A 15,000-nucleotide genomic window follows, 5' to 3' on the forward strand; every position below is an offset into this window, starting at 1 on the left:
CAAATAGCACAAAGGCTTTTACTTTGTTTGGCAAATAAAGTCTCCCGTAGTCGCACAATTACTCTCAGCTGTGTTGGTTAAGAACTCATTTTCTCTCTCAGGAGGCTGCAGACACGAATCTGCTGCCTGACGTCTCGTGATTTACTCTCATCCTCACCAGAGTCCCTCAGAGTTGAACTCCTAAGATCCTTGTAAATGGAAGCTTTGTGTGTGTGTGTGTGTGTGTGTGTGTGTGTGTGTGTGTGTTCGCGCGCGCGTTCCAGGCCCCAGGAGTCTTGATAATATCATGTACAATAACTGTTCGCAGCACACACACACACACACACACACACACACACACACACACACACACACACACACACACACACACACACACACACACACACACAGCCAGTACAAGCCAAACCTGACCAAACCAGAAGTTCATCAGTTTTATTCAGGTGTTTTTTTTGGTCATTGAAAAAGCTGAATATTAATTTTCACTCTGTGTGTGTGACAAGGGTTAGAATTTATCGAATTATTTATCTGTTAGTATTTTATTCTGTTGATTAACAATCCACATTTCTGTGTTTTAGTCATCATCATTATTTTTGTACCTCACAGGTCAGCTTTGTAAAATTAAAATCAAAGTGTAGGAACACATACAGAGTCTGTGTGTGTGTGTGTGTGTGTGTGTGTGTGTGTGTGTGTGTGTGTGTGTGTGTGTGTGTGTGTCTCCATGTTCATGCTAAACAGCTCCTGCCTGTTCATCTTTACTGGTGTAACAAAACAACTAACTCTGCATTGATTGATTCCACCTGTTAGAATCTGAGTTTACTAAAACTGGATGAATCACATCAAATGAACTCAGGAAAGCAGAAAACGTGCCTGGGTTTAACGTTGAAGAACAGCCGCTAACATTTGTGTTTCTTCAATCTAAGATGGCGGCGCAGGCCCAGATCCCCTGATGCTAACAGGTTCATGGCAGTGTGGTAGATTTGGAATGTGCCCCCATCTCCCTTTGAGATAAGTGACCTTTGACCCTTCCATGGAAACACTCGACCCCTGCTTCTATGTAACTGAACCTTCATTTAATATTTAGCTTTTTGTGTCTTTATTTGAATAATTTTTAAAAGCAATTTTACTTTTTCTTTCATCTTACTCTGGTTTTTCTGCATTGTCTTTTGGATCTTTTTGTCGTTCATTCATTATTTATATCAATAAAAGCAAATTCCACAATATTGGACATTTCTCCACGTTAGTATGGTGGAAGTCTGTGACTCCGTCCGTCGTGGCTTCACTCTGAACCTGAATCTGTCCTCAGCAGTTGAACATTGGGAAAACACTCCTGAAGTCAAACCCAAACCTGCATTTCTATCTGTTGAGTTCATGTGTCAGGGAAAGGCTTCTTAAGGTGTGTGTGTGTGTGTGTGTGTGTGTGTGTGTGTGTGTGTGTGTGTGTGTGTTCTGGTACCTCCCTCAGAGGTCCTGCTTCAGAACCAGCTAACCTCTAATGTTTATCCTGCTGAGCCTCCAGCCGTCTCTGAGGCGGTGAATGTGTCTAATGTGCTTAAATGGTCCTTGACAACCGCAGAGACTTGTTACTGCCCGTACGGCGCTGTGGCCGTGGTCACCGATGACTGGTCAGCTTCTGGTCACCCATTAATGTCTGGTTTGGGTTGGCTCTGGAAGCAGCTGCTCTCGCCACCATAAACTAACAACAGCATCCGTGTCTGCCGCCTGGGAAGATCACGGACGCCATCTGACTGAAAAGTGAGGCTGGAGTTGGAGGGCAGGCAGGAGCTTCCCCAGCACATCGGCAACATGTCAGCTGTCCAGTTTCATGGCGGCAGCGTCCTCTTTGCCGTTAAAAGCAGGTGGTCTGCAGACTGGCTCAGTAGCAACTGTTAGCCAATCAGCTTTCACATCCTCCTTCATTGGGCACTTTGACACCCACTTTGCTGAGTCAGGAAGCTGTATTCCGTGTCTGTTTCTCCGCTTCACCGCGGCGTGTCCCAGCTCCAGGTGAACACTTACAGGACATCAACAGCAGTTTGATATCAGCTCCCCGCTGTGGTTTACAGGGTTTTTTTTAATAAAAAAGTGTTTGTTTTTTTCAGATGGGATGGAGGAACGCTGTGGAGATACAAACCTGCCGAGATGGCTTTGTTGACAGTGAACCGTGCATGAGGTGGAAGAAGGGCCTCTCTGAGGGAGAGCAGCTTCCCTCCTTGTGTATGAAGCTGCTTCTCCCCTCCCTGCTCCACTGGTGGCTCGTTATTTCCGGGTGACGTGCAGGTGACGAGGCAGCCGCTGCTACCTGCACGAGGAGGGCTGGGCTGCAGTGACGCAGCGTTAGACAAAGAGAGGAGGTTCTCTGAGTCAGTGCCGCTCGCGCGCCCTGTTGGCACGCTGTCCGTGTGTGTTTACCAAACACGCACTCGCCTAGATATGAATAAACTCATTCTTTCTACAGTGGGGGTGTATGTGGAGGGGGCACTGGGCTGACTGGGTCACTGCTGGGGGTTTCTTCACTGGTACAAGCGTGAACTGTTCCTCTCTGTTTGACTGAAGTAGAGTCAAGCTCCTGGGGCCTGACCGCGCCTGCCCGGTGATATTCTCTCATGTAACTCCAGGAAGTGCTTCCTCAAACGCCACCGGCCTGCCCTCCCAGGTCCTGTCAGGTCCTGTTCTGCATCATGCCATGCAGCCCCGGAAGTTCCAGCCCCACCCCATGTTTGCCAGATTACTTTGGTGCTCTGTTGCGTAATGTGACGTGCGTCACCAGCACCCTCACACACACACGCGCACACACACATCTGAGCGTGAGTTAAAAGACATACGAGACACGTAGAACATCGGCCGTCTTTGTTCTTTATGTGCAAGGATCCAGGCCACGCCCCCCCAATCGCTGACCCTGTGGTCAGAGGAGGGACAGGACCCCCCTGGTCCTCGCCTCGTTGGCATGACCAGCCGGTGCAGCGGTGAGGTCTGCCTCCATTTATGCTTCCCCATTGCTACTGCTTTCCTTTTGTCACCTGCTCAGGTGATCCTCATAGTTTGACCTTTGCTACAAATTAAACTGGTGCATAAAATAAATGAGTCTGCAAACCAAGTGTGTGAAATAAAATCCCTCAATTATGAGAGGTTGCTCGGAACCCTTTTTCTTTTTTCTTCTTTTGTTGAAGCAATGAAACGCTACAATTGTTTGTTTAAAATAATTGAGGCACAGTTGATGACACTTCCAATGATTGTGATGGTTTTGCAGTGTGTCAGAGACAGAGGGGTGTGTGTGTGTGTAAGAGAGAGAGAGTGTGTGTGTTTTGTCCTTAAGTGAATCAAAAATATACAATTTAATGAAAAAAGTAATTAAAAATTCTTATCAAGATGAAGAAACAAATCCTTGAAAATTCAAGTTTTTTGTTTTTTTTTTGCAGAAAAACCTAAAAGAGCAAAATACAAAACATTTCAAAGGTGCTTTCAAGTTGGCTGGGTTAGATTCTGGTGTATCTTTGAAATTTAGATTGTGTGTGTGTGTGTGTGTGTGTCTGTGTGTGTGTGTGTGTGTGTGTGTGTGTGTGTGTGTGTGTGTGTGTGTGTGTGTGTTCCTCTGAACATCAAATCCTTCCACTGATTCCTCTGTGCTGTCACTGCAAACTTGAACTCCACCCCTCCGAGGCAGCAGGGTCCCTCACTCTGTTAATTGATCTCCTCACTGAACAGGAATAAACAGAATAACTGACAGAAGATGGAACCAAGGAGGTGTTTATGTCAGCTTCTTCCTCCGCTGCTGGGTTCATCGTTCCTAGTGCATCTGTTTCCTGTGTGTCAGCCACCTGATAAATTTTATATTAAAGAATAACGTGCAATGACTCTTCAAGTTCACAAACGTGCTACGTTTCCTGAAGGCCTGACAGCGTGAAGGCAGGGGAGGCAGCAGAAGAGGCAGCCGCTCCCTCAGCAGTGCAGGGGAGCGGATCGGCTCCACGCTGGAAGGAGCCCAGGACAGTTCCAGTAGTTTTATCTGAGAGGATCTGACTCACTGCTGCTAGCCAACAGATCTTCCACTGACTCAAAGCTCCTTCCAGCAGGTGGACTCACTCCCACGTAGGTTTTCACTACTTTCTCTCCTCCTTCCTCTTTTTCTGTCTCTCTTAGGGACCACACATAATTTTGGTGACCCTGGCAGCATATGAGTGGGACCCTGTGGATTTCCCCAAGCCATCCTGACCAGACCAAATAGTCTGTCCCAAGCAGGAAGTGGCGGCAGTGGAAGCAGGCTCTGGTGCTGTGAGTGTGGGCATGGCAGCTACGGGGGGCAGGATGGTGGGATCAGCAGGGAGCATCTCTCACGACCGTCGTCTCCAAAGTCCACCTGGAAGCGTGTATGTGGGTGAGTCTATGTTGCACAATGTAGCAAGTTGCAGGATCTGCACTGTTTCTCATGGTTCAGTTTTAGTCACAGCTGGCACTGATAATTTTGTTGCCACAGTTCGGACCTGTGTTTAGATGGAGGGGCTTTTCTTACTGTCAGGTACCAACCTTCTTGGAGGAGCTAGAAACAGGAAGATCAGCCAAATGGGGAGACCAGGTTTTCCATGCCGAGGACGAGAAATAAGGGCACAAATCAAACTAATGGCTAACATGTAACTTGTGACCTGCTGACAATCCAGACAAAATGCTTGTTGGTGCTCACCAAAGCCTTGAGGTGATGCACATTTGCATTCACACTGTGGATGTGAATGTTGTAATTGATAAGTCGTTTGCTTGGAAAACCCCCAACTCCTCACTGGGAATTTCCCTCATGCAGCTTTGGTGGTTTGCACCTCTAACCAGCTTGGTGGCTGCACACAGAGGTGAAATTTTACAGCTGTCGTCAGGGACAGGAAAGACACCGTGTTCTACTGATCAGGTCCAACTCAGCTGCCAGGTCCCAGAGTGAAGAGCACATCAGTGAGACTGGGTGACTCTCCAACAGCTACTCTGCTGCACTGCTGTCATCTCTTTGTCTCCATCACGTTTCTGAGAATCTGTCAAAGGAGAACTTGGTCAATGATACGAATGATAATATCACATCAAACCAATGGTCACATGACTGGACAATTTGAATATAAAAAAATAACAATACATACTCATAACTTTTAAAGAGGTGAAGAATGAAAGTCTAAATTTACCTCATAATATGTTTTATACCCTTTTCTCACTGAAAAACGCGTGTCAACCCGCGTTTGCTCGCCATTAAGGCGCATTCAAGCCTCCAGAAGATCCGGGTCTGAACTCCCGCTGTGAGGCTGCGTGCCTGTGCTTTTCTCTCTCTACGTCATGGCGCTGACAGGTCATCATTACACACAAACGTGCGCCGGAACACTGAGATGTAAACAAACAACAACATGGAGAGTCGAACGTTAGCGTTGTCGTTGCGTGCATTGCAATGTTGTCTCTCTACAAAGCAGACAAACTCGGCCCAGACTGGAAAATGTCTGAGCGCCACTGCAGCGAAGGAGGATGGAGTTGTTGGCTCGACAGGAAGGGAGCAGCAGAAGCTGCAGGTGAAGCCTGACAGGCGGCACAGAGACACAATCAGGATGCCACAGGAAGGTCGCCTGAAACCTGGGAGGACGCGGGTTGCCTTTTTCACACTGCAGGCGAGCCGAGCCGCTAAACACCCGGGTCGCTTGGCGAGTCGGTCGACAGTTGCGGATGTCTGAGGCAGGAGCTGCACAGGCTGGTACCAGGTTTATCAGGTGTTATCAGTTGAGTTAACCTGGTAACTAGTAGACTAGGTTAGTGCAACAGGAGTGAGAGAGACACCTGCTGACTGGGAGGGGGACATGCTCAACACGGCACCTTTAAATTCATATCATTGAAAAGTTAAAAGATAGAGACTGAATTATTGGGCAAGATTGACAGCACTGATTCATTCAATTTAAAGCTTCAACATAACCCTGTAATCATGAAAACTAGTCGTTTATTACAGTATTTTCCTCACGTGTGCGTGCGGATTCACTCCCCAACCTGACTGAGGTTCATCAGTTTCACGGTTGGAGGCACCTGTTAGCATCCTCACTAACAATGCCCCCCCCCCCCACCCGCCATCAGCCTCCCACCTTCTGGGTACACTGGTGGTGAGACACCCCCCCACCCCCCATTCTCCTGTCTTTGTCTGTTCCCTCTCCAAGCCTCTCCGTCCACGACTGCAGCTGCCATAAGTGCCCCACTTCAAACGCCACCGATGTGCAGATGGACATATTTCAGTGCAACACACACACACACACACACACACACACACACACACACACACACACACACAGAGGCAGAGCTTTGAATGGAGCAGCTGCCAGGGAGATTAAGGCACGTCTCCATTATGAGAAAAAAATGGCAGATTTCATCAAAGACTTCAGTGTTAACAAGAGAAGAGGGTGTCAAGATTAAAGATGCAGCCTGCCAGGTTCGGAGGATAGCGCCGCCCACTGAGAACGATTGTTTTGGGTTTGTTGTTGCTGCCATGGTTGCTAACTACCCACTAATCATCCTCTGGCTAAGCTATCCCGCTAAACACAAGTAATTTGCCTGTGATTAGCTTGTTCTGTTCTCCTGGCAGAAAGATTCAAGCTGTGATTTTGAGTGTGTTTCTCTTCGACAACTGTATTTCAGGGCAGAAGCTTTCATAGCTGTCTGTGCCTTCAAGGATGTTGGGGATGTGCTGGGGCTTGAAATCACCTGAGTGGCATCTGTAATAGTACCGTAGCCTAACTAGCATCCTCTCTGGTTCCCAGTGCCCTCCTACGCCTCCCCTCTGCCTGGAAACATTAAAGTAATGAGCTGTGAGCATCTCCAAAAACACTGCATTTCTTGGCGTCTGTTTTCATTGTGTTAATTGAGTCTCGAGCCCTCACCTTCTCACCCCTCAACCCCCCCACTCCCCTCCGTCCTAGTGTTTTGGTGGCATGAACCTGATGAACTGAGTACTGAGGATTTATTTCCCTCAAATCACTTCCTCTTTCTCCCTGCTAAGCTCCCCGATCACACAGGCTCCACCGTTGTTTTACGGCGACAAGCTCCTTTTGGCTGTCGGATATCAATACCCCCCCCCCCCCCCCGGCTTGTTAGCACATTCTCCAGAAGTGCAGCGTTCCACATGTGTGGAGCAGATTCACACAGCAGGGCCTGCTGATATGCTGTGTAGAGGTGTGCTGCCATAGGCGCTTTCTCACCGAGCCGCTAATCCGCCCATCTTCTCTGAGGTTTCAGACAGAGTGCAGCACATTTTCCTCCTCCAAGGGTTCACTTATTGCCGCCTCTACTGCTACGTAAGTCCAAGCCGTCAATGTGCCGGCTCGGTGTTTGGCGGGTGGAGGTGTCTGATGACGCAAACGTAACGCTCGCCGGTTCTCCCGCATCAAACACCTCAGAGAATGTCGACCTTGACGCTGCTGGCAGCCAGAGCGGCGAACTGCTGTTGTTACAGACTGACAGACTTTCACAGGGATGAATATTCTCCCGACAGAAATATTGCACGTCACTGTTCACGCACAACTTTGTGTTGGACATCACGTCACGTCTTTACGCCCACACAAGTAGCGGCTTTTTTTGAAAGAGGAATATTACGCCTCCTTTTCACACAGACACGACGGCAAAGTCTCACCTCCCATCGGGCCGCAAATTTCGCGCATTCTGTGTTTAAAAAGGGCTCACGACTGATCAACAATCTGCGGGATTTTCCAAATCCTTTCCGTTTTATGCGTCTAAGCTCCCTGAATGCACAACCCCAGCCGAGCCACTCGAGCCACACGTTCTCCCCTCAGGTAGCGGATGCCCATCAGGAACCACGTTCCACGCTGGATATTCATCACAGCCTTAGCAGATCAATCGCTGCGTTAGTTCAACTGAAGCAGCACTGAAACAAAATCAAAAGGGGAAGAATCTTATGAAAGTGTGGAAGCAAATTTCGCGGGTCAGGATTTATTTCTCTCTCCCTCATGGTGGGGATCCTTCGCACTGGTGAAGTGTCCTGGGGGTTGGGTTACAATCAGACGTGGTGCCCTGCTCACCTCCATGTCTCTTACAGCTGCAGTACTTTCACATCACTGGGGAGACGAGCAGCAGTGGTTAACCCAGCGTATGTTTGTGTGTGTGTGTGTGTGTGTGTGTGTGTGTGTGTGTGTGTGTGTGTGTGTGTGTGAGCAGGGTGCAGGCACAGCCACAGGAGAGTTTCCTCCCTACTTCATGGCTCTGGCAGCTCGGCTATCTGGACCAGAGCCTGCTGACGGGACTACAGGGGTTGGACAGGATTCTGGAGCAGACTCAACCTGCACAGGTGACACCCAGCTCCCTACATCACCTTAAGCCCCTCCCCACACATCTTCATCACCCTCTGTTGTACTGCTTTACCCCTGCACCTTCTCCACTGGCCCACAGCACCCTCAGTCCCGCTGCCCTGACCTACATCCTCCTGTTTCACCTGCGCTCTTCCTTTTGGGGTGTTTATCTATTTTGAACTCCCTTGATATTCTTTAAATTAGCCGAAGCAATTTCTCTTAAGTGAACGTTGTTGTTGTTGTTGTTGTTGTTGTTGTTGGTGTGTGTGTGTGTGTGTGTGTGTGTGTGTGTGAGAGAGAGAGAGAGCGAGAGAGCGAGAGAGAGAGAGAGCTGGGCCCCACCTCAGTGCCTCAGCAGGAACAAGTGCTTTCACAACATCATGACTAACAGAGCAGCAATGGTTCCCTCCACTGAAACGCTCCCGTCACTTCCAGCCCTTTGTTATGAAATGTCCTCTCCAACTGTTCTGGTATCAAGCAGGCCTGCAAATGTCTCAACGATGCATCACAATTTATGACACACGTTTGTGTCTCCATTCTCGGGTGATCATGAGCGGACACACAGGAATGAGGCCAAACGTACTCCCGCTACTTCCCGGTTGCTGCTCATCCTCACGGAGGCTCGTCTCTCTCCAGCAACTGGGGTCGAGGCGCCAGACGGGTCAAGGGCAGGGAAACACATGCAGCCACAAATGATTTTCAACTCGCCAATACGTTCTGTTGCTCTGACAACAGCAGGCCACAAGAAACAAGCCTGGTTTGAGGAGGGAGTCCGGGATGCAGCCGAGATGCTGCAGTGCAGCACTGACGTGCTTCATTGGATCAGCAAGTCAGTCTGAAGGACCCAATGACCCGAGCCGCTGGTTCCTGGTCACTAGTTAGAAAATCCCTACATCCCATCTGCTGGTGTGTGAAGGTTTTAGTTAAAGCCAAAAAAACAAAACAGAGAGTTTGGATCACTGTATTGAACGTTACTTTACAACATTATGGCTGAACATAAGTAGCCCGCGCAAACACGGTTTGAATACCAGCAGTTGTCACATTCGGCCTCAACTCCTTTTTAGTCTGAGGAAAAGTACTTGCTATTAAAAATTGATTTGTTTTTCAAAAGAAGTCAACAAGCAATCAGAAGTGATTTATTTGAAGTTCCTAAATGAGTCTCACTCGGCTCTCGCCGGCGTTCTCCAGCTCACAGCGGTGTTTCTCATCCATGTGTTTGGTGAACATTTCCATTCAGGGACTTTCACCCGCAGCTCTGGTTCCATTCGCCATGGAAGCTGTGCCTTTCACTACAAATGACCTTTACTCACACAGAATATGTAATGTTATCCTAGGGCATTGATTTGCGGTTTACCAAAGTGAAAGATTACATCAACCACTTGCATTTTCATCCCGGTTTGGGACACTTGAGCTGAACTGGATTCGAAAATGTGGCAGAAGAATCCGTGCTGCTGCTGCTGGTTAGCGAGGGATGGGGGGGCAGCACCTGCTGCGAGATCCGCTCATGCTGGGGGAGGCTGGATAGGTTGGCACTGACGACAGCCCTGCCGTGCAGACCGCACGTGTGAGACTGCAGCTCTGACATCACCGGACCTTCTGATAAACTGCTGCTCCCATCCCAACGGTGAGAAAAGAGCGGAAGGGGTGGACGAGCCAGACAGCCGGCGGCGCGGGAGGAGAGGACGCAGCCTAGATCTTCCTCTCGCTGCTGAAGAACTCCTTTTCCCTGACAAACAGTGCGACGCGGGAGGAGCATCGCCTGTTTGTCCTGCGCCCGAGCGAGGGGAAGATTAGAAGTGACGTCGCATGCTGCTGTCTCAGTGCACAGCCATAGTCTTGCCTGCATTGTTTCTTTTTCTGTCCCTCTCCTCCTTCTTCTTTCTCACGCACTTTGTTCGTCTCCCACTGTGTATCGCTCTCTCTCCCTCGCTCTCCCTCTGATGATATCTGGCAGCCCAGGGTATGGACGCTGCGTGTGCTGTGAGACTGGGCAGCATCTGGGGGCAGGTTGCCTGCATGGTCCTGCCACACTCGGAAACATTTTTCCTCTCTGGGACTTTTCCCGTCACTCGGATGTTCTGGGGGTTCTCTCTTCTGCCCGGGGAGGACCTGCGCCGACCCCCTCTGAACCTCGCCTGACCACAACTTGCCCTTTTTTCCCCACTTTTCTAAGGTGGACACAGAGGCGTGGATTCACTGTGGACTTGCGCTGAAAGTCAAATGAGTAGAAACAGTTTGGATTGGACTGCAAAATTATATGGGTCTTTTTCTTTACACACACACACTCACAAACACATATGTGTGTGTATGTATATATGTATAATGTGTGTGTGTGTGTGTTTGTGTGTGTGTGTACATACAAATCATGATCCATGTAGTCGCTGAGTAGTTAAATGCTGCCATCAAGGATGTGACCCCCTGCAACATTCTCCCTCCACACACACACACACACACACACACACACACACACACACACACACACACACACACACACACACACACAGGAGACCCGTGAAAGTTTCCACCTTGTGGCAGCACAGCTGGGTGAAGATGCTGACTTGGCCCGCTGCGCTCGTAGGTGGCAGCAGCTTGACTTAAACCCCGTGGTATTTCACCCAGCCTGCACGCGCCAACTTCCTGCCACAAGTGCACGTGATGCCCAGCAGCAGAGAACTCTAGTTTTTTTTCCACATTCATTCAACAGAACTATTCAAGAATAATGAAGTCATGCCTTTTCTAACGGCTCCAGACACTGATGTCATGAACATCAGCTTTTTTTTCTCTTTTTTCCCCCTCTTAAATCTGTAGCTTGGTACGGGAGCGCCGGCAGGCTGGACAGGACTCTTCGGTTATGACGCAGACGTCTCGGAGGATGCTGCATGGATGGAGTCCATGATTGCTTGTAACCGGATAATAAAGTTGTTTCCTGGCTTGTGGGTTTTTTTCCAACAGGCATGAAAGGGTTAACAGGCTGTGAATTCTTGATTGCCAACTCCCAGGATCATATCTCCTGTAACTCAAATCAGGGCCATCTGCGCTGGGCGTATGCCTCACCCCCCCCCCCGCCCCCCGGCCTACTGCACTCAAAGGCTCACTGTGCTGTGGTTTGCCCAGCTCGGTCACGTGACTTCTCTGAAAGTGCCCCCTCCCTCCTCCTCCCTCTTTATTTCCAGTAAACTGTTTGAAAGGAGGGGGGTGAGTCAGAGTAAAACCAGCTTCCTTTTAACCACAGCTTGTTAAAGAATTTGTCAACGTGGACTCAGGGGTGCATTTTGTGTGTGTGTGTGTGTGTGTGTGTGTGTGTGTGTGTGTGCATGCGCGTGCGTGTGTGTTTGTCCTGATAGATTTGAATGTGTAGGTCTTCCTTTGTTCCTTTATTTTTGAAAGGCTACTGAAGCCGGGATTGCATCAGGAGTGCTTAATCACTCAACTTCCTGTGCCAGAGGGAGCGGGCGCGGGCTTGTCAGGAGTTAATGAGATGAACTTTAGCCGTCTTTGTGTGGAGGGCTCGCAACAGCGCTGGAGATGTGTGTCTTCTGTGTCAAAGACTTTCATTGAGAAAAAAAGGAAAACAGAGAGAGAGGGAGAGAAAAATGTGTGTGGGTGTTGACTTGTGTATAGGCTATGCATAGATTTTTCCTTGTCTGACACTTTAATTTTCCGCAAGGAGCGGAGCGGCTTGTTGCTGGTTGATTTTTGTCTCTGCTTGAACTCTGTACTCCATCAGACCCCCCCCCCCCGCCCCCCCACTGAGAAACTCCACAGAAAAGCTCAAATAAACAGATATTGAAAATACATTGACCAGTAATTCAATATAGATGAAAAACAGGTGAAGAACACAACTGAACTCTCATGTTTGTTTCAAAAACCTGATACTTGAAACCGATCCTGAAAGTGTACTTTTCCTGTGTATGTAGAAGTACTCTGATACTACCTCGGTCCTTGTGCTGAATAAAGAATCTGGGTTTTTTCCTTGTGAGACTCTGGTTGCTGTATCAGGTTCTAATAACCTCCAGGTTTTCCCTCTGGATTTTTCTATTGACTGTCATCGCCGGGCAACTGTGACCACAGTTATTCAGCCGATGATCTTGGAAGCGCTGTTTGCTCGTCTCCGTCCTCTCAAACGTGAATATGGGACATGTTCCCGTGCCTGTGGCCCCAAAAGTTTCATGAAAAATGTCATTACATGGAATATGATCATCTTGCGACTTCCTCCCTTGTTTGAGGAATTGATCGGCCTCACGTTCACTATGAATCAATAAAAGATGCTCACAAGAGCTGTGTGGGTTCCTGAGAACTGGGGTGCAAAAACCTGTGAATGTGACACGGATGCATGTAGAAGAGCGGACGGGACAAAAGATGATCTGCTTTCTCAGGTTGGTTGGAGGCTCAGCGTTTTGCGCGGTGAGAGTTGGAGAGCTGAGATCAGACGTGAGGGGACTGAGCACATTTGATAAGTGAAGAATGAAGAATCTGTGCCAGGCAGCCAAACCAAAACCTCCATGGTTTGAATGAAGCTGCACCCTTGACAAGATCTCACCAAATGTAATTTAGCTGGGCCCAGCCCTGCAGGCCGGGGCTGATGGGGGGGGGGGGGGGGGTGACAGCCTTGGCAAGCTGCCTGGCAAAGATGGTGATTTTCCAAAAACCGCCAGCTACAGAGCCTGGATGTCTGAACCCCAGCCATCAAAGATAGATGCTCCCCCAGTCCAGAAATACAGAACAGAGAGAGAGAAGTACATAGTTCACATATTTTCAAACACACTGTCACAAATTCACACACACACACACACACACACACCCTCCCCTCACTCCTTGGGAACTCTTTGTTCACGCTGCGGTGATATTTTCAAGCTTGTTCTCACTGCATGAGTCAAAAGCTCAACTACTGCATGTAATGCCAGCAATTCATGACATCAGAACACGAGCAGGATTTACAGGCCGTCTGCGCGGCCCTGATTGGTTCTGCAGAGTTCTGTCCACACAGCAACACCAGTGGTTGTCAGGTGTTGTGGGCCCAGACGCAGCGGTTCAGCTGTAAAGCAGCCACGCACATTCCTTCCTTCGCTGTCTCCCACCAGCTGAGTCCTCGCGCACACACACACACACACACACACACACACACACACACACACACACGGAGCTAGAATGAGACTCCAGGCTGATCCAAGGAGAAACCCTCACCATTGGACATCAGCAGAGGCAGAAATTCAAACAATCAACCAATCGGGTTCTGCGTCCCTTCGCCCCCCCCCCCCCCCCCCCCACATTATGAAGCGACCTCCCATGTCTCTCAGATTTCCTGTCCGCTGTCTTGCACCCTGCAAAGAATCTCACCAGCACTGTACTGGTTTTCTTGACCATATAAGGCATGATCTCGTGTCCCAGCCCCCTCCCACGTCCTGTCTCTTGAGCTGGTGGGATGCTCTCAGAGGCCTAGCTTTTGAAAGAAAACAAGAGATGGTTTCCAAAAGAAATGCACGCGTGTGTTTCTGCTGCCGTGTCGATGTCGTTCATGTGAAAGCCTCGTTCGATACACTCGGACCTCCCGGCCACTGACGAGGTCGACGACTGTCAGACTTGGACTCCTGAACATCTTAGACATTCAATTCTTGAGTCAATTTTCTACATGAAAAGATTCAGAAATATTATTATTAATTCATATATGATTCAAATATTTAGTTCCCCCCAAAAAGGTTAACAATTTGTAAATGAGGTGATTTTTAAGAAGCAGTAATAATTAATTAATTAATCAGCCTTAAATCCATAAAGTTTCATTTGAAATAAGTCTTCTAATATAAAGAGCGAAATTTTTCATTTTAAATTAATTACTTTTTTTAGTCACAGAGAAAATAATTCTCACTGCAAAATATCAGCATAATTTGATAAAGCCACTGTAAAACATGAAGGCTGAAGTGGTGCTTTAATTTAAGCAGGAAATTCAGATGTCAAAGTGTTGTGTAAAATGTTGTCAATATCATTTTTTAAATTGTGTTTATGAGTGTCGACGTGTGAATCAGGCCTAGAGTTCTGGAGTACATTTGGACATGAAAGGAAATACAAGTTTTTACAAATAATTAATTGTGTAAAACAAATGCTTCCTAAAATATAGTAAAATCATAATTGCATAAATATATTTTGAATCTACAATTTCACAATAATTGTGCAAAAATTATGGAAGTCGGTTGTTTTATCCTTTAAAGTTCGTCCTCTCAGCAGGTCAGAGGAACTTTGAAGGCCTTAAACATGAACAGAAATTTGCTTTAAAAGCAAATTTCAACAGAACTTAAAAAAAAATCAACCTTAAAAAAACATGTTATTGCATTTTTATATTTATGATTTAATTCACCCTAATTTGGACTGCAGTGCTCCAAAGTAAAAGAAAAAGAAAGTTCCTGTATCAGAGATTTTCTTTGTCTTCGGTTCCCAGAACAAATTCAAGTCAAGTCCCAGCAGATTAAGACTCCTCTTCCCAGAAAAGGTGTATTTGAGGAAAAACGTGTGTCACTGCTGTGAAAAGAGGCTTTTGTGGTGCTGGAATTAGTGAGAATTTGTGAGTCACTGAATGACAAAAGTGTGTTGTTCTCACTCTCACAATTACAATGCGAGCCCAAGCTGTCGGAGTCCGGGGTGCTGAAGCCGCCGAGCGGGGAGGTGAACCTGCAGGGGGTTGCAACATCTTTGGGTGATGATTCAGAGCTTT

At 47.9% G+C, this 15,000-nt stretch overlaps 1 protein-coding gene across 4 annotated transcripts in view; it reads left to right on the top strand.

Moving 5' to 3' along the window:
* Nucleotides 1–15,000, top strand: part of LOC147249308 (uncharacterized) — a 92,684-nt gene that overhangs the window by 36,789 nt on the left and 40,895 nt on the right. For all 4 annotated transcript variants that reach the window (XR_015109287.1, XM_086179380.1, XM_086179378.1 and 1 more), the window contains exons 2-3: nucleotides 4,138–4,372; nucleotides 8,167–8,296. Coding sequence is in view for 3 of the 4 variants with exons in the window: in XM_086179380.1 (XP_086035506.1) it covers nucleotides 4,367–4,372; nucleotides 8,167–8,296 (136 nt within the window). In the remaining variant the exon portion in view is untranslated. The remainder of the gene's footprint in view (nucleotides 1–4,137; nucleotides 4,373–8,166; nucleotides 8,297–15,000) is intronic.

Source organism: Aulostomus chinensis, chromosome 15, assembly GCF_037954235.1.
Source record: "Aulostomus chinensis isolate RoL2024-O1b breed Wild chromosome 15, RoL_Achi_v1.0, whole genome shotgun sequence".
Classification (NCBI taxonomy): Eukaryota; Metazoa; Chordata; class Actinopteri; order Syngnathiformes; family Aulostomidae; genus Aulostomus; species Aulostomus chinensis.